The following is a 23697-nucleotide window of genomic DNA, read 5'->3' on the forward strand; positions in this document are numbered from 1 at the left end:
TCCCGCAGCAACATTCGCGGATTTGAAAGCCGCGCTGTGATTGGTCAGTGGGAGGCGCTTCGGAGCAAACAACCAGCCCAAAAACGAGCGCGCGGCCATGTTGAATTGTCAATATTCCGAAAGAAGAGACAAAAGAGTGAAAACTCGGTGGATTTCTGGAAACAGCGAGTGTTTACCAAAACTCAATTAAACTGCCGACGAAACCTCAAGACACGGCACAGCGGAGAATACTTTGTGCGGATGAGGCAAAGTGAAGGTAGCATTGTGTTTCTCTCCGTTATTAAGAGTCAATTATCACGCCTATTGACTCCCCGTGTAGCTTATGTTCACACAGTGCGGCTAAGCTAACGCTAGCATGCTAACCTAGCCGCTCGGTCGCGTTGAATAAAAGTGATTTTAAATAAATGTTTTTAACTGAGTGATTGCAGACGGTTTTAGCTTCGTGGGCGTCGTGTCTCGGTTTACGGTGTACACGGGGTCGTTTTCCACACACACGGTAACGGGACGTAGCGTGTGTGTGTGTTAGCATGCTAAGCTAGCTGGACGCTCAAAGCCACGTTGCTATGCATAAAGTTTTATCGCCATTTCCAAGCGTAAGTTCTCGTGACCCAGTTAATTTACTACCATGATAACTCTGCTACAAACACAGACAATAACGTGTTCGTGAATGTACACACTGGCTGCACAACATCCTGGTTATTTTAGATTTTGTTCAATGGGGTTTTTAATAGCTAGATGCTAACGTTAACTAGCCAACTTTCAGCAGAACTTGTTTTTGGGGACTCGCTGTTGATACTGGTGCTTTAGCTCTAAGTTAGCATTATGACATCACAACAAAGCCGCAACGCTTCACTTGTTTGACTTTCTTTTTCATTTCCCAAAATGATGCTGTTTACTCCCCCAGTGTCGCACTAACTGGACTTTTACTTTTTTTTATTACTTTACTACTCTACTCTAAGGTTGGCTGTTGTTGCCTACATTGGTTAACCATAACGTGGCCTTGTTTGTGTTCCAGCTTAATCACAGATAATGCGCACGCATGTGAGACAGATATCCTGTAGGGTTAGTTTGAATTTGTCATTGGTATGTGTGTGTGTGGGGTGTGTTTTTTTGTTTTTTTTGTCCTGCTTTGTACTGACAGACTTGTTTTCTTATCGCCTGGCAGGTAACCTGGATTTTTTTTTTTGTTGATCGGCATTTCCCGAAGGCACTTTGCAGACCGTCATCTCAACTTTTGCTGCAGAAGTGAAGGAAACCGGAACAAGATACCCACAGACATTTAAAGTGGACTATCCATGTAAAAAAAAAAAAAAAAAAAAAGCAAAATTGCCAGAGTGACTTTTTTCTGAGCCAGTTTTGAGCCACAGCAAAGACTTTTTGTGGATTTTTTTTTCTTTCTTTTTTTTTTTGATGTCAAAGGAACAGATCATAAGAATAGTTTGAGTCGTGACCAAGCAGAACTTATTTTACTACTGGCCATTTTGAATGTGTAAGCATAATACTTGGACTTATAAATCCAAGATACTCCAGGAACACAAAAAGAAAATTCTGGAATCGTCATTACAGCAAGGATAAGAGTACTCCTTCAAACAGTTTTGGAAGAAAATAGTTTATGTTTTGGTCACGTATTGGATTTATTTATTCATATGAATGTTAATTTCTCCCTTTTTTGGAGAGTTGTCTTGTAAATAGACAGAATTCATACGCAGACCTCTTCTTTTCAAGAGGTTTGGACGTCAGATTGTGTACAAAATACATTCTTTAAAAACACAGAAAGGAAAAAAGTTTTTATTTTTTTACTCACTGGTGCATTTAGCAAAACATCAGTGAAAAGGAAGCAAAGATAACATACTGAGGAAAGTTGCCAGTTAATGTGTTGAAACAATGGCTACTGCAAGGACAGCAAACCCAGCACCAATGATGGGATTGAACAAACCAGCAAATGGGCAGCTCAGAGGACAGACGGGACTCCTTGCGTCTGCCCAACAGCCCAATGCCCTCCAGAAAAGAACCAGCATTCCTCATAGCAGTGGGGGCATCAAGTAAGATCCAGTTTAATTTTCTCAATCCTGCATTGAAAGTTTGAAGTATCAGTTAATCACTTCTGTTCTGGAGCATGACTACTTAATCTGGATACACAGATCTGCTAAATGTAATTTCTTTCCAGAGAAAAAGTTAAAAATAGATTCTCTACGAATCACACATTTCTTTAGCCATTGTGCACTTTGTTGAGCGGGGCTAGCACATTGAGTCTTCATCACTTGTGAAGGAAAAATAAACATGTCTTTTCCTGGCCAGCATCCTAGTTTTGAGTAGTAAAGCTTGAAAAATAATTTTTGGGCTCAATATATTTCAGAGCCCTCCTTTTTTGTCTGTGTGTTATTTATTTTGACATAATGCAACTTTTTGTAATTAGGTTTGGTGATGACTGGAAGAAGTGCCTGGAGCTTCCTCCAAGAGACACAAGGATGCGAACTTCGGTATGGTAACATTCCCATTAACAGACACGATTATTCATATTCACAGTTCTAAACTCTACTAAGACACTTGTCACATTTTGAATTTAAATGTTTTTGACTCACTGAAGGTGTGTTGGCTTTTAATGCTATTGACAGTAATCTCCAATGTTTCTTCTCTGTTCCCCCAGGATGTGACATCAACTAAGGGAAATGAATTTGAAGACTACTGCCTAAAGCGGGAACTGCTTATGGGAATCTTTGAAATGGGATGGGAGAAACCGTCCCCTGTCCAGGTAAGTGAAGAGATTAGAACATGATGAAAATGATATCGACTCCCATCTGAGTGGGAATCCAGTGATTCTGTTCTTGGCAGTGGTAGGCAACCTCAGGCACGTGTGCCATCATTGGCACTCTGTAGTGTAACCAATTGCACACTAGAGAAACGTATGCAAAATTTGTTTGGAAATGTTAAAGTGCCCTCTTATCTGCATGCCAAATTACCTCTTTTGCATATTGTTCATTATGGTTTGCCTTATTTCCAAGTAAATGTAATTTAGAAGGAACCTTACCAACTATGCTGATTGGACTTGTCTGTCTGTCTATCAAAAGGAGGAAAGCATCCCCATCGCTCTGTCAGGCAGAGATATTTTGGCTCGGGCCAAGAATGGCACAGGAAAAAGTGGAGCCTACCTCATCCCTCTCCTGGAGAGGATAGACCTGAAGAAGGATCACATACAGGGTGAGTTTCTGTTGCCTATGCCTGATCAGGTTAGTTAACCGGATGTTTTACGTCATTGACAATTCTACCTCAATAAAAGCCTTGAAAATAGAAAAATGACACCAATTACAGCACACTGATTGGTGTGGCTCAGTTCGATTTACTTTGTCTGTTTCACATTTAGAAAAATGTGTATGAACACTTATTTTCTATTGCACACACAAAACGGACAGCAATTTGACAAAAAGGATATTTGATTTACGCCACCTTTTTTTAAATACGCCTATTTCCTATTATAATTAAAATGATGGCTAAATCAATTATGACGCGATTTATGCAACACTGTCCTTCAAAATGACGCGCAACTAGAAAGTCTAACGCAACCACTGCCTAATAGTGGTCATTTTCAAACAATTGCAGACGTATGACAGATATCCCAGACATATCAACATCGACTTTGCTTGTAGTAGTATTATGAAATTATATTGACGTTGTAGATTAATGATTTTGTAATGTGCTTACAATTTATTCGGTCATCCTCCTGTCTCAATCCAGCCATAGTTATGGTGCCGACAAGAGAGTTGGCCCTGCAGATGAGCCAGATCAGCATTCAGCTCAGCAAGCACCTCGGAGGTGTCAAGGTCATGGCTACCACGGGCGGCACCAATTTGAGGGATGACATCATGCGTCTTGATGAGACAGGTACTTGTGCTGTTAAAATTCAATATAATGAAAAGGACTTTTGCATAAACAAGATTGTAGATAATTATTTCCTAGAAGCTCTTCTCATGGGATATTTGTACCTTGTCATTGAAGTCATGACTCATTTGCACATTAGATCAATATTAATTCCTGCTCTTGTTTTTGAAAATTTCAGTTTAATAGAGGATCATATTTCTTCCCCCCCTTTTTTTCCACTTACATTTTTTACCAAAGATGTATCTACAGCACTAAATGTCTGCTCAATGCCAAACACTTCTGTTGACCTTAGTTAGGCAATGTCTTTTTTGCAGCTATTATCAGTGGAACTTGACATGATTTGCTGTTTGTGCTGTCTCCCCCACTTATAGTGCATGTAGTGATTGCTACACCAGGCAGGATTCTAGACCTTATCAAGAAGGGTGTGGCAAAAATGGATAAGGCCCAATTGATTGTGATGGATGAGGTAGGTTTGTCTCTTATTTTTAAATTCATTTTCAATATTGTCTATTTGTGTTTTTCTAAATTCTTTAAATATTTCTTTACTCAGGCAGACAAACTGCTGTCCCAGGACTTTGTGGTTCTGATAGAAGACATAATCAGCTTCATGCCAAAGGATCGTCAGATTCTGCTTTACTCTGCCACATTTCCCATCAGTGTGCAAAAATTCATGGTGAGAACATGTACAACTGTTAAGTTCTCTGAAGAGGTTAAAATAAAAATATATCTGGTTTCTTAATACACTGTGAATGTCTATCCCAGAGCAAGCACCTGTCAAAGCCTTATGAGATCAACCTGATGGAGGAACTGACCTTGAAGGGCATCACTCAGTACTATGCCTATGTGACTGAAAGACAGAAGGTCCACTGTCTCAACACACTGTTTTCTAGGGTAAGTGTGTACCAGTTTTAAACTAAGATAATACAAATTCAGAGGTTATTCCTTTAGTCATCAATTATCATAACTCTATATATTTCTATTTCAGCTTCAGATCAATCAGTCCATCATCTTCTGTAACTCAACCCAGAGGGTTGAGCTTTTGGCCAAGAAAATCACCCAACTGGGTTATTCCTGCTTCTACATTCATGCAAAGATGATGCAGGAATACAGGAACCGCGTGTTCCATGACTTCAGGAATGGATTGTGCAGAAACCTGGTCTGCACAGGTAGGAAAAGAGAGTTCAGGATTAAAAAATATAGTGGAAATTTAAATTATTATTTATCAATAAGTTGCACTAATGTACATATTTTCTTCTAGACCTATTCACTCGGGGAATTGACATCCAGGCAGTAAACGTGGTCATCAACTTTGACTTCCCCAAAAATGCAGAGACCTACCTGCACCGCATTGGAAGATCAGGTAAGATGAACCTTTTTTATAAATACTCACACTCAACAATAGCTTGTGTTTTACTGCTACCACTTACAAAATCTGGAATACCCAGCTTGACTTCACAACGCTGCTGCTCGTGGTATATAATAGCTAAACTATGTCTCTTCTCTCGCAGGGCGTTTCGGTCATCTGGGTCTGGCTATCAATCTGATAACTTCAGAAGATCGCTACAACCTGAAGAATATTGAGGATCAACTGGTCACTGACATCAAGCCCATCCCCAGTTGCATTGATAAGAGCCTGTATGTGGCAGAGTTTCACTCTGTTGACCCAGATGCAGATGACGACGACGACCACGACGGCGGAGCCAAAAGCAAGGAACTTGGAGCAATCTGAGTGAATGGTCAGTTTTTTAAAAATGCTCAGAAATCACACGTGACTGAAAATAAACCTTAAGATTAAATGACTTATGAGCACGGTAAAACCAGTTTTATTGTTGGGTACAAATCAACTAATCCAGAGTTTTGGGGCGTTGTCTGCTCTCCTGAACACTTCTACAAAGTTTACACAGGTCATATTTCAGCAGCATTTTTAAGTGGTCCATCTGACACCAAAAAAGTACTTAAGTTTTAGTTATTTGCCTAACTGCAGCTTTCTTTTGCCAGTCCAAGGATTGACTGGTGGCCTTTAACCCACTTTTTTTATTTTTATTATTATTACTTTTTTTATTTTATTTTTTTAATAAAGAGTTGAGCGCAAGGAAATGTGAATAACAACAAAGATGAATTCAGAAAGAAACTTGAATTCCACGTTTTGGTTCAGATTGAGTTTGTGTGTATATGAATGAGCATTTAGACGAGTAAAGTCTATTCAAAACACTACTCTAGCTTGGTAGAGTGCAATCTTGCTAATGGATAGTATCCTCTTAACTGGAGTTTTACAGGATTTAAAGGTGAAAGGTTGCAGGCTGTTGTCCTCAGACTGTCAAACAACAGTCAACATAGATTTGCACAGAGCTGATCAGCACACAGTCAGCTGCCTGCTCTGCAGGTTTGCTAAAGCAGTGACTCATTCACATGGTTGTTTTCAGAAATGTCTTATTCTACTTTTGTCTTGTATTGTTTTTCAGGAGAAACACAGGGCCTGGCATTCATCACACAGTATTGATGAGGCATGACACAAGATTCCAAGTGATGATTTCTGTTTTCCAGTGCAACACCCAAATGGTCTAATTTAGATTTCTTCTCATTTCCAGTTTGAGTTTACAATAATCTTCAGTTCTGTCTGTGCATATGTTAGTAAACTGTTATCTGCCCATTGCAACTTCAATCAGTTGAACTTTCTGCCACAATGCCAGAGATGGTCACTGTACATGTGATTTGGGCTATTGCTTAAGTCTGTCATTGAACTCAGCCACTCTCGACAATAGATGGAAATTGTCGTCCTTTGTACTTTGCTGTTAGAATGAAAATGTGAAACCAAAGGTAGACTTAGATAGAGCCCAGCTCACATCCTTGCTGTGCAGATGAACTACAGATGGCAGTGTGCACATCCTGCTGACATGCCTTTTGGGCAGAGGACAGAAACCCTCCCTTTTCTTAACAATCTACACTCATTGGCTATTTTATTAGATACACCTGAATGATGGCCTGAATTCGTCATGGCAGGGATTAAAAGCCGCTGGAAACATTCCTTTTTTAAATGTTCATTTAGTATTAAATGGCCAAAAGTGTGCCAAAATGATATACTTAAAATCATTCACTACGCTACCACCAGCCTGAAATGTTGGCTTCATGTTGTTTACACCAAATTCTGAGCCTGTCATCTGAATGGCCAGGCGCCATCTATCCATTCATCTGCTGTGTATTGTAGGCCTGTCTCCTTTAGCGTCGGCTCTCGTTGTCCTCATACCTCTGCTCTAAAGCATAGTGATTTGTTTTTGTCACCGTCCTGACAACTTGAACCAGTCCAGGCATTCTCCTCAGACCTCTTTCATTAACGAGGCACTTTTGCTGTCACAGTTGCCACTCATTGGTTGTTGTTTTTTTGTGTTGCCTGTAAACCAGATAGACTAGTGTGAAAGTCCCAGGACGTTGGCGCCAACAATCATTCCACAGTCAACTTTCTTCTCTATCCAGATGTTTGGTCAGAATAGTTTTTGCATTTAGTTGCTGATTTAGACATTGAGCAGATGCACCTAATAATGTGGCCACTGAGTGTATTTGCTTTTGTAGCATTTTGCCATCATTCCACGTTGGTTATAAATAAATGTTTGCCTCCTAACGGTTTTGCTGACATTTAGGGGGTTGAAATAAGGTGGATTGTACACATATCCATCCTTCAAAAGGGATCCAAAGTTGAAGGGATTGACAAAGGGTTACAAAAGTAAGAATAGACATGGCTTCAGAAACCAAAATGACCACTTTGCTCTTTGCGATGGTAAAAAAGAGGGCTGCTGTGGTGTTCCAGTAAAGCTCTTGAAACGGTACTGCTGATGGTGAACTCGTTACTTTTTTATATTGAAGTGTTAAAGGCAAAAATACGAATTTAAAAATGACAATGTAATGTCAGTGGCATTGTAGTGCATTTTGTCAAAGCACAGATCCAATAATGACAATGCCAGTATTTAATTGTGAAATTACTTTGATCCATTTTTTTAAAGCCATAACACCAGGCAGCATTTTCTCAAGTCTTGAGGTTATCAGTGATCAACAAGACTGGATGAGATGGGCCTACGTTTACATGTTGTCACTGGCCAACTTGTTCCGTCATGTCAATGCAGATTCTGTGTCCCTCATCCCTCTAAAGTGCCTTAGTCTAACGTCAAACCTCTTACTTTGCCCAGACTCTTGCCCCATCTTTGTATTCTAGGTAAAATGGCACCCAAACAATTCCTCGTTGGTTTCAGTTTTGAAAAAGCACAGTTGGACAAAAAGGATTTGCAGTTTTTCCTTATTTGTAAGAAATTAATTTGTTCTATGACAAATTGTATATATGACTAGTTGTCAGAATATATATTACATCCTTGTACTTCTTGACTTAAGCACAATGTCACAGAAGATTATGTATTTCAAATTTAAAACATTAATACTGTGAAATTTCCAGCTTCATTTTTTCCCCCCCCTTATTGACGTAGTTTGGTTCCCTAGTTTGTTCAGCCTCAGTACAGGCTTCAATCGATACATAACCATTTTCTCAGTGGGTCTGTAATTTGAGACAATTTTGTTCCATCACTTGTATTCTTGAGAAATGAGTACCTTCATGACCTGATGACCAGATGCTTTAACTAGAAAGACAGACAGGCAACAATTTTCTGTTAAATGTGTTAATGCCAGTGCCCAATATGCATTAAACTCCAACTGACTTGACTCCTTCTTGTTTTTTGTCTTCATATTTGTAAATTTAGTAGGTCAGTGCTTTATGTAAATGTTTATTTTTTTAATTAGTCTCATACACTACCAGTCAGGAGCATTTTCTCACAAAGCAAGATACAAGTGTAAAAACCACACATGCACCCCTTTTTCACTTGGATTCAGGTTTGGGTGTGGGTAAGGTCTTCCACAAAATTTCTATTCACTTAACTTTTATTATTATTTTATTGCAATTGGAGAAGGGCCAGTTTGAAACCACATATCTTGCAGTTCTTATTTGATTAATTAAAATGTATTCATTCATATTTTGTCAAATGTTTCTCTGACTGATCTTATCTTAATGTCCACATAAATGCACATTCTTGTATATATGTTTATTTACATAAAATATTGCAGTACAGTACCGGTCAAAAGTTTGGACACACCTTCTCATTCGACTACTTTGAAGAATCTAAAATATAAAACATATTCTTGAGCATTTGTTTGTTTACCACATAATTCCATATGTGTTCTTGATTATCTTCAATATTAATCTACAATGTAGAAACAAATAAAGAAAAACCATTGAATGAGAAGGTGTGTTCAAACGTTTGACTGGTACTGTATATGGTTCGTTAATGTAGTCATGAACTATGCCCCCTAAAGCAGGTGTACCCTTGGAATGTCATTCAGCAGGAGATTGAATGAAATGAATGTTGAGCGAATGAACTCTGGGTGACGTCATCAGGAGACGCCTGTTCCAGCTTCATGTTCAGCCAATGACCGTTTAGCTGAGACATATATTAGCCAATCGGTGGACGGCTTTCGGGGAGTGGGCGGGCACTTGTCGACCACAGTCACGGACGGACGTTGTGGTGAACTTTGCCGGTGTTGGACCAACCTGGACCCAAACCGTCAGCGTGAGTAGCTAAAAGGTTAAATTGCTACATTACTATGACAATAATTAGTCCGCCGAGTCCGTTAACAGGCCCACGCTTTGTATTCCCAATGACAGTAAATCCCACATGGAGAGTAATGGAGCTCGTGGTCGAGTCCACATGGCTAATGTCACCTAGCCTGCTAGCTAACCAACCAACCAGCCAATACAGCTAGCTTGCGTCATTCTTCACAGGTTAAATACTGCTACCGGACAGGCTGCTGGCTTAATTATAATTATAACAAACTACAAGTTGCAGCTCAATATGTATTGTGGTCACCAGCTTGTGTTGTAATCTAATAACGTTGTCTATGGGGGGTCGCACTGAACTGGGCCTAGGCTACAACCAAGCAGTCTACTGTGACTGCCAGGACACTAGGACAGATCAGCCCATGAGGCTAGTGCAGTTAATGGTATCTAGATGCATTGATGTGAGCTGACTGGATATGGTGTGTGAGTGAGATGGTGATTGCATGCTCAGCAGATCATTAATGTCTTCATATCAAACCTCGCAAGTCATTCAAGCTGACACCTTTACAGGGATTATAGTAACATACAGCAGTGTGATTGCATTGATATAATTGAAAAATTGGATGGATAAATTATTCATCCACTGTCCATCTCTTTTCCCCCAGTCTGTTACAGTCTCAGAGTATGGGCAGTGTGTTGGCTGCCGCCTCCCCCAGTCCTGCCCCAGCGGCGGCTGGAGGTAGTCAAGGGGTCCAAGGGTTGGTGTCCGTCCCCACAGGGTTCACTATGCCCCCATTGTCTTCCGTCCCTTCAACATCTGGATCTGGCCAGCAGGCAGCAGATGCAGATCCCCCGCTCCCGAACCCAGGCACATATGAGGAGTGCCACCGCAAATGTAAAGGTTAGAAAATCAGCTGTTTCATTGTGTGACTGACTTCTCAATGCTATAGTTTAGGCTTTAAATTTGTACAGCTTTTAAGTAACATTCATTGTAATTTGATAACAGTATGACGATTGGCCTATTGGCAAGAATAAATGTCAGATGTTGAGTTGCATGCATCTTTTTTTGCACTTTCTCTGTTCTAGAGGTGTTCCCTCTGCAAATGGAAGGGGTGCGGTTAGTGGTCAACAAGGGCCTGAGTAACCACTTCCAGGTCAGCCATACTGTGACCCTCAGTACTCTTGGTGAATCTGGTTATCGATTTGGTTCAACCTACGTAGGCAGTAAACAGATTGGACCAGCAGAGGTAATGATCATTTTACCATCGCATCTCGTTTTCAGTTGCTTCTTTGCTCCATGAATTGCTAAAATGGTCAACATATATAATATATATATATATATATATATATATATATATTATATATATCACAAATATATATCACAAATGTGTATATAAAAGCAAGCTGCAGGGATCTGCATGCAAAGGAGCTGGAAAAAAATGCTATGGTTATAATATTAAGCCTTTTATTGGTTACTGACAGTTCAGCTACATTATTTTAATGACATGTTCTGTCTTGATCAGGGTTAAAAACTGACTAACATACTTCAGTTTGTTTTTGCTTTGTTTGACCACAAGGAGCACTCAAACGGTTGTTTAATACAGCTCCACTTGAAAACTGATGAATGTGTGTTTTCTTCCCCATAGTCATTCCCAGTCATGGTTGGAGATATGGACAATACTGGAAGTCTGAATTCCCAGATCATCCACCAGCTCACGTCTGCAGTGCGCACCAAAATAGCCATCCAGGTGTGTGGACTTTTTTAGGGAACCGCCTTTCAGATACTGAGTCTCATATTCTGCTTTTAAGTGGCACTGACTTTTTCATGCGACTGACATTTACATTCCAGTATTTGTTGTTCTTTTTTGTGTGTGTTGCAGACGCAGCAGCATAAGTTTGTGAACTGGCAGTGTGACATGGAGTGGCGTGGTGAAGACTTCACCGCTGCTGTGACACTCGGAAATCCAGACGTACTTGTTGGATCTGGTATGATTCATTTGTTAATAATGCCTTGTAACAAGTTCAACAAAGGTTGTTTTTTTTTGTATCCCACTCTAATTTGCTACAAGCTACTTGATCCAAATGCTGGAGCTCCTGGTTCAAAATTATTGTCGGCATTATCTGACATTTTCTTTAGACCAAACAATTAACAGAAAAAAGAATAATATAAATACTCATTAATTAAAACCAATGTTAGTTGCAGCCCTAAAATAGAACGTATTTTGGTCCCATGTTATGGATCAGAGATGTCTTGTCTAAAAGGCTGAAGTAAAGGTGTTTTGGATGAGAGTCTCTTTGTCTCTTTTACTGAATACATAGAAAAAAACTTCACTAAAATCCTGTGGGACCTCAGATCCACACAGTTTAATGCAGTGTTGCTGGGTATTGTTGGAACAGTGCTAACTCGATACCTTTGTTTCTGTACTGATACCAAATTATACATTTTGTTAGAGTTGGGCTGGTGTAAACAAGTTTAATAGTAAGCCACAACACTGGACTGGAGCACTATACAGTATTTTACCACTAGATGTCACATTTGACCTAGCAGCTGCTCCATCAAAACTCAGAGGAGCGACTAAAATGAGAATAGCTGGTCCACCTAAAGGTCAGCCTACCCCTTCACCTAATTCAGTAGGAGGCAAGCACAACATTGGAACCTGGCTTGGGTCTTGACCCAGTTGTAGCTATTTTTCTCCAACAGACTAAACCAGATGTTGCCAAACTTTTAAAATTGGAGGTTAACTACAGAAAAATAAAATAAAATCATGGGCCAAACAATAGTAAATGTGGTTTTAAGTTTATAATTTTTTTAATACCCAGTTACACTGCAGATTGGTACTGCACATGTGCAAACTAGCACAATTGTCAGGAGGACTCAGGACAGAGATAAGGACTTAGTGCCGAGAGAGAGAGAGAGAGAGAGAGAGCTTTTGCTCACACTGTTTTTTGAAACCTACTCTGAATGCTGCTTTGTCACTTTTTGACCTGCCATCCTAAAACCTCAGATATTTTTCTAGTAAGCTTACTCGAACATGTGCATCATAATTCCACACCGACGTGCATTTTGGAAGACATCCAAACTACAAACCATGTATGAGACGGGACTATACTGTGTATATAACGGTAGCTCTTTTACTACTTTCCCTCAGGCATTTTGGTCAGCCACTATCTCCAGTCTATCACACCAGCTCTGGCTCTAGGTGGTGAGGTAGTGTACCACAGGAGACCAGGGGAGGAAGGGGCGGTCACCTCCCTCTTGGGCAGGTACACAGGTAAATCTCCACTCTGTGCTTATTTGAAATTTGCACTTCAAGACTACCTAATGCATACATTTGTATTTTAACATCTTGCTTTGTTGACTTTATGTTTAAATATTTGGCTACCAATTTCCAAAATTGTCAATAATTTTCTGTAGTGTGACCTGGATTTAGATAAAGTGGTGCCTTATTTCATCTCATTGTTTTGTGCAACCTTTATGATCGATGTTAAAATCCCTTTATTTCTCCTCAGGGGACAACTACGTTGCTACATTGACTTTGGGAGGGGCAGGAGCTCATGCTACATACTATCACAAAGCCAATGATCAGGTGCCTACAATTAGTAATAGTGTGTGTGGATGTATTTCTGTGTAGCAGTCATGGTTTGTCACACAAACCTGCTCAAATACAGCAATTTGGTTAAAAATCTGATGATAAGCTTAAAGGATAAGTTCCCATTTTCTCAATTCTGTCTTAAAACAATCCTCACTTGCCCATATGTATATTGAAACAGTTTTTGGTCGCTGTTTTTCCTCCCGTCTATACTGGCTGTCATTTTCCTAAAGCAAATCAAATTTAAGCGATTGGGACAAAACATAAAATCCTCGTTCTGTGCAAAAAATAATTTAAAAATGTAGCCGAAGCGAATATGAGACTTAAGCAGTCTGAGTTTGGCAAGTCAAGTGGGCATCTTTCAAAGTTAAACTGTTTGTGTGTTTTTTTACTATCCCTCCACTGCACAGCCTCTGTACTGCGAGAAAACACAATTTACTCACAGTACAGTTTTGCATTGAACAAGGCCTGTGGATTTAATTTGCCCCTTATCATGAACAGACAGGACAAAAATCACAGCAGAGAAAAAAATCTTTGGATGTGCATGTGAATATTGTATAAAGACAGACTTGGAATAGATGTGAACCTATCGTTTAACTTCTGTCTTCTAATAACAGTTGCAGATAGGAGTTGAATTTGAAGCCAGCACAAGGATGCAAGACACCACAACATCCTTTGGTTACCAGTTGGACGTTCCCAAAGCTAACTTGCTCTTTAAAGGTAAATAAATACAGTAAGAATACCAATAGCCACATTAAGTGAAGTGACTACTCGTTTGAAAACTGCAAAATAAATATATTTTCTTTTTTAAAAGGAATTGTTCCACTTTTTCATCTTTCCTCTCCACAGGCACAGTTGACAGTAACTGGGTGGTTGGGGCGACCCTCGAGAAGAAACTTCTGCCTCTGCCTCTCACACTGGCCCTGGGTGCTTTCCTCAACCACCGCAAGAACAAGTTCCAGTGTGGCTTCGGTGTCACCATTGGCTAGAGGTGTGGGGGCTGCCTGGAGCCAGCTCGCAGGCCACAACTTGGACCGGCACAGAGACACAGGAACCTGGACTAAGTTTTAGAAATTTGATTCAGAGACTCTCTCACAACTGTGATTTCTGGGGCAGACAGAGAGACAAAGACAACTACAAAGGAGCCAGGACTGGCCAAGCCATGCCTACATTCTGTAGCACAAATGTCTTTCCTTTATGGTGTATTGGATATACGCAGAGGCTAGAGAGATGTATATCAGAGGGCATCAGATGCATGAGAACATGTGATGTGAAAATCAAGTAAGTGGTTAGACATAATATATGGTGATCATGTATGATGATTAAACTAAATGTGATAACTTTTTTTGTAAAAGTGGGTGTTGTGATTGCTTCTAGTAGAAGTGGGTGCACAAGGTGACACATGCTCATTACAAGGTTCATATTTTTATTTAGCAGGTCCATTATACAATGTTGACATGCTTTAAAGTTCGGGTAGGCACCTTATTTTGACGTGATTGGGAAAACACTTCATAAAACCTCTCAGCATATTGTGATTCAAGTGGTACCCCAGTGTAGGCAGGTTTTCTGGAAAAGTCAAAAAAACTCCACACACCTGTGGCCCTCCTGCAGCAATCCCCTCTCTGTCTTAAGCCCCTCCTACCAGACAAGCCCAGGCATATGCATGTGCTGCAAACAGTAACCTTTACCCCTACTGTACTAGTCATTCATTTCAAACATTATCACAGTCGTGATTGTGATCCTGATGCCGTTATAGAGCGGCAATTCTTTGAGAATAACCATCCTGTTTTCTCTGATAACTTCTTCTGCAGGATATTGTGTCTATGAATCAGGCTTTCACCTTTTGAAGGGAGAACAGCCAGTATGATTGCCCTCTCTCCGAAATGAACTGTGATTGGCCAAAGACAGGCTACATTTTTTTGAAAACTGAAAACACCTAAAAAGAACTGCCTAGCACAGATTTGACGTCAGCAGGAATGTCCTCCCCTCATACTGTGAGTAGAGTCTGGTGGGTCAAGATGCTTCATCAGAGCACTCGGATAATCTCTTAAACATGGCAGATTACATTATTCTGTTATAAAAAAATGTAAATAAAATGATAGGATAATATGCTTTATAAAAAAAATCTTATAGTATGCCATAAAAATAATACAAAATTATGAATTAATGTATTCCACAGTGCCAAATGTTATCGCAACCGGCTCACCTTTACAGATACTAGCCTCCTCGTCATCTGTAAGCCAGAGGTTTACTATGCCATGCAAATGTCATAATAAAATAGAAATGTTCTAAAAAGTCATAGATGTAAAAAAAAAAATGAAAATGGAACAAAAATCACAGCAAAATATTCTATAAAAACATAAGAAGTCATAAGGTAGAAAGTCATGAAAATGTCGTAAACAATCATACTAAAGTATGTCATAAAATTGTCAATGTGTGACAACCTTCCCCGCTGCGGGACTAATAAAGGATTATCTTATCTTATCTTATCTTAACCTCTCCTGTGTATCTGCTCTGCTTGGCCTACTTGGGGTTTTCCTCTTCCCCTTGCAGGTAGTTGGCCGGAGGTGATGGCCAGTAAAGAGAATGTATGTTTAATGTACTTCTGCATTGGCTTCACTGTTCAGAACGGGCTTTTGCTTCCTGGTGGTTAAGGAACTGGTTTACCTGGACTGATGTGTGGCTCTACTACAAAGTCGGGTAGTTCGGGCTACTTCACTTGCTCTTTTACTTTCTTTTCTCTTCTTTATTACTTACAGTTCCCATCTCGTAATTCAATTCTTTTTGTGAATACTTTTATTAGCCTCTTTTTCTCCTCCACTCCTTTGTCTGAAGCGTGAACTAGTTCATGACAGTATGTCGTGAAAATATCATTATAGTAGTATAGTATGTCATAAGAAAATGTCACAGTATACTATGTCATAAAAATGTCATATTGTATTATGTTGTAAAAAATCTCATAGTCGGCAAGTCACATTTACAAAAAAATATTTAGCACCCACCCTACAATGCTTTTTTCCCACCTTTATGTTTCGAAGACTACCTTCCACTCCTTATTACTCAAATATGCAATTTTTGGAGAACCACTGTACAAGGACAGTTATACAATTCCACATAATACTGTTAATCTACAGTATGTAATATGAAAACAATATAAGCCAGTAATAAAAGCAGTGATACTTTTTGTATCACTGCAGTGATAATTTATTCAATAAGAACCATAAGAAATAGGAGTACATTTTTAAGATTAATTCCAAATCCCCCAAAATATATGGCCACAGCACCAAACACCACGGAAGAACAGACATGCAATTTATTGTTACATATGGCAATATAATTGTGACTCTAAAACTATTCCCAAATTACAGTATTTACCAATAGTTATTTACCTATTACACCTTTTTTTTTTTTTTTTTTTTTATTAGTCGTCTATATAACCACAGAAACAACTAAATAAATCTAATAAAAAGTAAGGAATTGCCGAATTATTCAGCCAGTGGCAAATTGACTGATCCCATCCAGGGTGAGATGTGCACGGGTGGAGATGTACATCAAGGTATCAAAATCATCAATGCTAGCAGGAGGGTGAGGACAGGAGAACAGACCAAACCAGCAGAGAAACCAAAAATGCTGCAGCAGAAAGAAAGTAATGGATTAATTTAAAGTTTTTTTTCCACTTGCCTGACAGTGTTATGGTAAAGGTCCCGGACAAAATGTGTACACTATTGTACTCTAATTTAGATTTACTTATTGTAGCCATCTTTCAATGCAATTTCTTTAAATAAATAAATACATTATCATTTACATATTTCTGAACATAGAGACCTGTTTATGTAACTAGTTTACTAGCACCAACAACATCAAATTAAGCTTTTCAAGCCCACTGTTTCTACTGCTAACAAATATCTGCAAGTGTAACGTGCATCAGTAAATCATATTACCTCTTATCTGTTGTTTTAGGAGGTAGAAGGGTAGTAGATAAGATCCTGTGAAATGCGTATCAGAAAAGTAACATTAAAATCATAATTCTTTATTTAATTATTGTTTTAACATAAGTAGTATTCAGTGCTGAAAATGTACTTAATTGATCACACAATGTCCTACCGTGATGAGCATGGGCCATTTTCCTGATCTCTAGGAGGGTGCGTAATCTTCACTGGTTCCACTTTAGGACATGGTAGAGAACTTCCTCTACCGAGAGGAGTGAGATCTAACAAAAGAAGAAAATTCAGTAATCATGTACAACAAAACTTCCTCTTAGGTGTAAAGTAATGTTTCAAACAAATTTGCTGTAGAATTCAAAAGAGACTTGTTATGCAGTTAAAACATTTTCTATCAACCTACCTTGGAAGCTGAAGACAAAAATGGCGCTCCCTCCCTTGAGGAAGTCTCTGGATTTCATTTCTTCGTAATCGGCAAAATAACGTTTGCCAAGCAGGGGTCCGGCAAAAATGGTCTCACCATTGTCATCTACGTATGGAGTTCCAATATAACGAGGATTGTCCCATTGATAGGTACCTGTTTATAGAAAGCATATAGGTCATTAAGGGCAAATGTGGTGGCTGCCCTGAGGTTTGAACGAGTCGTCCTTTAACCCAAAGTCTGGCAGTTCAATCCCTGGCTCCTGCTGTCAGCATGCCTAAGTGTGCCAGAATAAGACAATAAACCCCAGGTGGCTCCCCGGCTGCTTTACAGCAGCACACTCCAAATGCTTAGGATGGGATAGATGCAGAGGTCAAATTGTATGTATCTACCTATATGTATGTCACAAGTGTAATAAAGTTTTAAAATAACCACAGAGGAAATAATGTTACATATAGTGTGCTAAGTTGGTGACTTTTTTTTTTTTACCATTGTCTAATGTGGTTAAGTCACTGGTGATACTCCTTTGCTTGGACATCTGCAGCTGGATGTTGGGGTTCTGATCTAGCATTTTGAAGGTCACCTGCCTTTGTGGGCAAGGCCACACCAGCTGGTCATCATATTCACCAGACAAGAGTTGCGCAAACAGTCCGAAAAATCCTTCCTCCAGCACAATACCAACCGCATAAGCATAGCCACCTTCGGAGTAGTGCCGTTGACTGTATAGAGTGGTTCCATAGTAACTATTGTTCAAAAAGTTCTCAAAATCATTCAACTGCATGGTAAAGTGGACAATCGATCTCGGACAGATTGATGTCGTCGATTGAGAAGCCGCCTGAAGAGCTTCCTGCTCCTTTACGAGCCTCAAACTCCACCTGGAAGTGCTTGGAGGCATTCAGGGTAACATGCTTGAGTTGCCAGTAAAATGTTGGTGGACCTAGAGGAAAAGTTTTGGGATGACTTAATTACATTTCTTGAAAATTAATACTTGCACTAGAAGGTATAGCTTTCAAACATTTGTGTCTTATATACCATTTAGAGCAGATGATATTTAATAATCTTACAGTTTGAGATTACCAGAGATCTGTCCCATGAGACGGAGGGTTCCTGAGATGTCCCATTCATCTTGAAACTCTCTGATCCAGATGTTAAGGTGGTCTGACATGTGTCCACTGTTGTAAAAGTAGAACTGGAGACACTGGACATGACAATCCCTATTGGGTCTCATCTTCTGGGTCTCTAGCCAGGCTGAGTCTCCTTCTTGAAGTGATGCTGTGCTAGCATGCATGAAGTAACCTGTATCATTACCTAGAATGTTGTTGTTCAAAAAAACGTTATGGTAGACCTTCAAATGTCATTTCTAAATATAAGGTTAACAATTTAAGTAATTGATATCAGCAAGATTTACATCAGACTGTCTTCAAAGCAATTTTGTCCCACTCCAAAGTTAGTTTTTTTGGTAAAAAATCTGTTTAATTATTAGGACAGGGCATCGGTACTCAATACATTTAAGGTATCGACCAAAATAATGAAGTACCAACTAGTATCAAAATGTCTCCAGTCAAACGATACCTTTAATCGATCCATTTTGTGCCCTGATCTAGTATAAACTTTGTATGGTTTTGTTCGCTGCCAATCATCGCAAGCATTCTTCTAAACATGGAACCCCAATAATTGTATCAAATTAAACTGTTTGCAAACTGAAAACTTTTAATATAGAAATCTTACCATAATCCCCTCCACTTGGTAGATCGGTGTGGTCAGACGCTGGACCACCGTAAACCTCTGTTACCATTTCCCAGCCACTGCCAGCATTTGAACAGCGATTCATTTGACACTTGTTCCCATTAGAGAAGCCGCAGTACATCTTAAATGCAATGGTAGAGTCTGTGGAGGTGAATGAAAACACAAAATTGAGGAATATTTAATAGCTTGAGGGTATCAAATCAAAATGTGAAAGATTCTTTGTTAAAGTATACAGAAGAATCATCAGTTCATGGTGTATTTCAGCTGAATTTCAACCATACGTTTTATTGGTACTAAATGTTAGTGTGGTGTAGCGTTAGTTTAGGCTTGTATTGTAAACAGAGCCAGGCTAGCAGTTTTGCCCTGTTTAATAACCAGTAACCAGTTTTAGCATTCCATTTAACGACCAAACATTAGAGTGATATTGATCTTCTTATCTAACTCGCCAGCGGGAAAAAACCCAACGCATTTCTCAAAATGTTGAATTTTTGCATTGAGCTATATATAAATTTATCTCTAAAAATTACCTCTGTTGTGCACTTCCATAACTAGGACTTCTTGGGGCTTTTTGAATGACTTTTGTTTGTCAGGTCCAAGGATGAAAATAGCCTGATGTTATCATGCACTGCAAAATCTCTTGGGAGAGTAGCTTGAGTGGATGATAGTCTCTTACGTTGGTTTTGGTAAACCGCGACCACAATCCTTCTCTAACCTTAACCAAGTAGTTTTAGTTGCCTACACCTGCTTCAAACCTTAACTACAGAGGTGGCAGATTGGATAATGGGCATACGAGTAATCTTTTTATAAAGGCCATTATTTGCTATTTTATTAAGTACTGACAAACAGTATTCACCTGTTGATTTTGGAACCAGATCAGGAAATCCTACATATTAGTCATTTTGGAAGGCAATGATAAATGTAGACTCTGACTATTCTGGTTGAAACAAAGGTTCCTGACTCCCTAAAAGTGTTTATGGAAGACTAAGGAAATAGTAAAAAAAACCATATAAAAGACTTAAAAGAGAATGACTTTTTGCAATCAATTACTTTTCGTGGACATAATGATCACACAGAGTGATTTTGTTACTAGAATTTAAAAATGGTTGGTCCCATTAAACTCCAGTTCCAGAACATCACTGGGACTCATTTCCAGTCTTTGACCTATAACATCCTGATATTTTGGGTCTTTGGTGATAATTGTTGACCCATTGCCACTGCTGAATGCATTTTTTCCATAGTGCATTACTGAAAAGTAGTCGTACGGGAAGCCCTGGGTGGTGCTGGTTTGGTTGCTAACATCTAGAAAATCCATCTCAAAACCTAGATGAAATTAAAAAGTATTATTCACAAATCATTGATTTGACAATAAAATTTGAAGAAATCTAAACATGCTCACATCAGTCATACTACAATTAAATGCCAAATGATAAGTCTCAACACAAACACAAATTCACTGTGAAACTACAATTTTACTAAGCATTAAGATGTTAATAAGTATTTTGGAATAATGTAAAGCATTTGTTTTCATTTAGACATTAATTTAGTTTTGACATCAAAAATGTATTTTGGCATGACACATATAAAGAACAGAAATGTTACAAGGAAGTCTTAATACAACCTGCTTGGATGTTCTCGAATGCAATGGTCACATAATTATCTCTGTCATATCTGGAATGTTCATGGTAGAAGCCCAAAGCATGGAGGAACTCATGTTCAATGGTGGAAATCTCATCACAAAATCTCCCAATAGATAGTGGCTGCTTGGTTTTGACATTTCGCCCAATATATGAATAACATCTAAAACAGGAAAAGGCACTCATCAGTACTCATCTGACCAGGGGTCTCATTTATCAACGCATACGTGGAGCAAGTTCAAATCATTGCATAGGAGCTATCTGTTCGAAAAAGAAAAACAATCATATTTATCAAATGTGCACAAACAATGATGAATCTCACAAGCTCTATTACACACTGCCAAACATGGTCAAGCCTTAGCAGCACTAATGTTGATATTTTTGTGGATAAAAGAAGCAAACAAGAAAGATAAGGACAAAAAACACATACAAATTAAGAAAAATACAACCTACAATACATACCCTTGTAACTTATCGACAGAAATGTAATACTTCTCAGAGTCCCATGGTTTGAAGTCAATGCATGACTTCAACCTGAACTGATCAAAGGCTTTCAGGATGACTCCTTTAGCGTTCATCTCTTCACATGTGTGTGGCAATTGTGTAATAAGGAAGAACAAAGAAATGACAATGTAAGTGCAATGTATGGATGACTTATTCTTGCTTTTGTTGAGACACTGCTTTCACAAATTCCTACTTCCTACTCCTTAGATTTTTTGGGGAGGGGTTGTTTTGCACAACTACAGGTTAAGTAGTTTTGTTCACATCAATGTTCTACTGCTATGCTGCTCCTACTCCTACTCTGTGACATGTGACAACAGGACATGTTTTTTTTCTCTTAACACTGACAAATATTCTGGGTTATTGTACAGGAGATAAAATATTTACCAAGGTCTTCTTCCAAAACATATGGTACTGGGGATGTCCACAGCCTGCTCTCATCAAGAATGACACTCCTTTGTGTGTTCGGTGACTGATTTATTAGAAATGTATTAGGTGACCCAAAAAATTCATTCATGCATGTTTATCATCTTAATAATTGAGCCAAAAAACTCACCTCCAGAATATCATCATGTAATAAAGAATCTAAGGCAAAAAAATAAAAGGTTAGTAACTAATAATTGACGACAGTATGAGGCCACAACAAAGGCGCTCTGCCAAATAAGAACTTGACAAAACAATCCCACCACAAAGCAAATTGAATGATATGAAGATGTTTAACGTTACCCTTGTTTGCATCTGGTATGTCCTTGTCTTCACCGATATCTACAAAAACAGATGAGATGCGGCCTTACTAAGTAACATTGATTCATTAAAAATAATTATGTTAACTTCGATAGGTTCTATAAAATAAAATGCAGAATATAAAAAAAAATAACTTACCCACTATCTCCATTCTTTTCTGTAAAGAATCATATTTGATTACATCGACATATGTTCCAATTTAATTTGTAGATATACAACATAAAATACAGGAAATAACTTAATTGAATTCTATTTGCTGGCTATCAGAAATCAGAAAAAGGTTTTCCTGCCAGGTTTTCATATACAAGGAAATTGCCTTGATGTTTTGGTGGACAACAATGGACATAGTAAAAGAAGATGAAGTAAATATGAAAGCAAATACTGCAAGAGTCAAGAAGTCCAAATATCCATCAGAATAAATACTTAATTAATTAGTATTTGTTAAAAAAAATGTAGATAATTAAACACGTTTGTAGCATGAAATACATCATAATTTGACAAAAAGTAAAAAGATAAGGTAACTCTTACTGTGTTTCGGGAGAATGCTGATGAAACTGCCAAATGAAGCCTTTCATCCTTGTAGTGTGTCTTGGACCAAACTTAAATCTTCACCACACATAACAGAGATTATATGAAGACACATGAAATATTCAAAGATATACATATATATGCTATTAATGAAGCAGAATAAAGCAACCATATATCACATTTTATATTTAATCAATTTGAAAATTCTGTTTGTTTAATTTGTACTTAAAGAGGGTAGAAAATGCTCATCTGAGCTTACCTTCTGCGGTCATCTGTCCCTCAGCTGCACATGAGAAGCTTTGGCTGCAAGAGGAGAGTTTTAAGCGAGTATGCCATCAACAAACAAATAAAAACATTTTCAGAGAGTTTCAAGACAGTTGTAGTCTTGCAACATAGTTAAAATTCCTTCCAAGTACTTGAACCATTGCTTTTGTCATTGTCACAGGGTTTGTCAATGCATGCACATTATCAGATTGTTTGTTAAGTGCACATTAAGGATTTTAGAATGTCCTGTACTGCAAGAGAATATCCCATACTCATGTCTCACCTGTCTCATAGAGCTATCAAATGTATTAATAGATGTAAAAAACATATGTGTGCAATGCATTGTATGCCACTGATTGTTGGTTGCTATGTCATTGGGAGCCTTGTTGCTGTTTTGTCTTTTGGATATGTATTGCTTTCTTGTGTTTTCTTTTTTTCTCTGTCAAATGACTTGGTGCTTGGTTTGTTTTATGTATTGCATTGTACTTAATCCCTTCTTGATTGACAAAAAAATCTGCTGATGACAAATAAGGGGACTTATTAGCAATAATAGCTTCAGCTTTCACATTAGAAGGAACTTTAATACACATTTACTGCAAGCTAACATAATACAACCAAAAACCCTGAAAATAGGAAATATATCTTAATAGCATGTAATTAAGTTTGGTTTACTCTTTCCATACAACAACATAAAGCTGTTCGCTGAATGAATAAATAAAAAAGGGAGGATGGGGCCCTTCTGATTGAGGGTTGAAATAATCTCCATTTCTTGATTTGTATTTCTTAACAAAAACATGACAAGGTGAAGTCATGAAAGAGAACAATTGCCCAATGTGAGCAATTATTTTTAAAAAGTAATGTT

General features: G+C 38.5%; 3 protein-coding genes across 5 annotated transcripts; 2 read left to right on the plus strand and 1 right to left on the minus strand.

The window, feature by feature from the left end:
• The first annotated feature begins 71 nt into the window (after positions 1-71).
• Positions 72-8577, plus strand: ddx61 (DEAD (Asp-Glu-Ala-Asp) box helicase 61). Its single transcript, XM_054621845.1, has 13 exons — positions 72-256; positions 1166-2042; positions 2417-2480; positions 2648-2752; positions 3069-3198; positions 3733-3879; positions 4248-4342; positions 4427-4549; positions 4639-4767; positions 4862-5042; positions 5135-5236; positions 5385-5612; positions 6339-8577. Exons 2-12 carry the CDS (start codon positions 1885-1887, stop codon positions 5603-5605), a joined length of 1455 nt encoding a protein of 484 aa, XP_054477820.1. The 5' UTR covers positions 72-256; positions 1166-1884; the 3' UTR covers positions 5606-5612; positions 6339-8577.
• An 813-nt stretch (positions 8578-9390) lies between these two features.
• tomm40 (translocase of outer mitochondrial membrane 40 homolog (yeast)) lies at positions 9391-14414 on the plus strand. 3 transcript variants are annotated; one of them, XM_054621834.1, is made up of 9 exons: positions 9391-9479; positions 10132-10367; positions 10553-10713; positions 11113-11214; positions 11347-11452; positions 12616-12738; positions 12977-13053; positions 13674-13776; positions 13906-14414. In XM_054621834.1, exons 2-9 carry the CDS (start codon positions 10151-10153, stop codon positions 14043-14045), a joined length of 1029 nt encoding a protein of 342 aa, XP_054477809.1. In that variant the 5' UTR covers positions 9391-9479; positions 10132-10150; the 3' UTR covers positions 14046-14414. The 3 variants fall into 3 exon arrangements, with proteins under 3 accessions (XP_054477809.1, XP_054477810.1, XP_054477811.1); XM_054621835.1 differs by having other exon boundaries at positions 9406-9494; XM_054621836.1 differs by lacking the exon at positions 9391-9479 and adding an exon at positions 9593-9691.
• A 2742-nt stretch (positions 14415-17156) lies between these two features.
• LOC129109323 (meprin A subunit beta-like) lies at positions 17157-21869 on the minus strand. Its single transcript, XM_054621353.1, is given in 12 exon segments — positions 17157-17266; positions 17401-17570; positions 17919-18209; positions 18211-18355; positions 18496-18726; positions 19147-19305; positions 19906-19916; positions 20283-20484; positions 20783-20961; positions 21261-21378; positions 21687-21754; positions 21856-21869. Coding segments are annotated over 12 exon segments (1698 nt in total).
• Positions 21870-23697: the final 1828 nt, after the last annotated feature.

The sequence above is a fragment of the Anoplopoma fimbria genome, chromosome 20 (assembly GCF_027596085.1).
Source record: "Anoplopoma fimbria isolate UVic2021 breed Golden Eagle Sablefish chromosome 20, Afim_UVic_2022, whole genome shotgun sequence".
Classification (NCBI taxonomy): Eukaryota; Metazoa; Chordata; class Actinopteri; order Perciformes; family Anoplopomatidae; genus Anoplopoma; species Anoplopoma fimbria.

Bases quoted from the DNA above. Each gene is read 5' to 3' on its own strand.
- tomm40 (XM_054621834.1), top strand. From the start codon at position 10,151: ATGGGCAGTGTGTTGGCTGCCGCCTCCCCCAGTCCTGCCCCAGCGGCG. The intron at 10,368-10,552 runs GTTAGAAAATCA...TCTCTGTTCTAG, and splicing joins GTGCCACCGCAAATGTAAAG to AGGTGTTCCCTCTGCAAATG. The intron at 11,215-11,346 runs GTGTGTGGACTT...TGTGTGTTGCAG, and splicing joins GCACCAAAATAGCCATCCAG to ACGCAGCAGCATAAGTTTGT.
- ddx61 (XM_054621845.1), top strand. From the start codon at position 1,885: ATGGCTACTGCAAGGACAGCAAACCCAGCACCAATGATGGGATTGAAC. The intron at 3,880-4,247 runs GTACTTGTGCTG...CCCCACTTATAG, and splicing joins CATGCGTCTTGATGAGACAG to TGCATGTAGTGATTGCTACA. The intron at 4,768-4,861 runs GTAAGTGTGTAC...TTTCTATTTCAG, and splicing joins TCAACACACTGTTTTCTAGG to CTTCAGATCAATCAGTCCAT.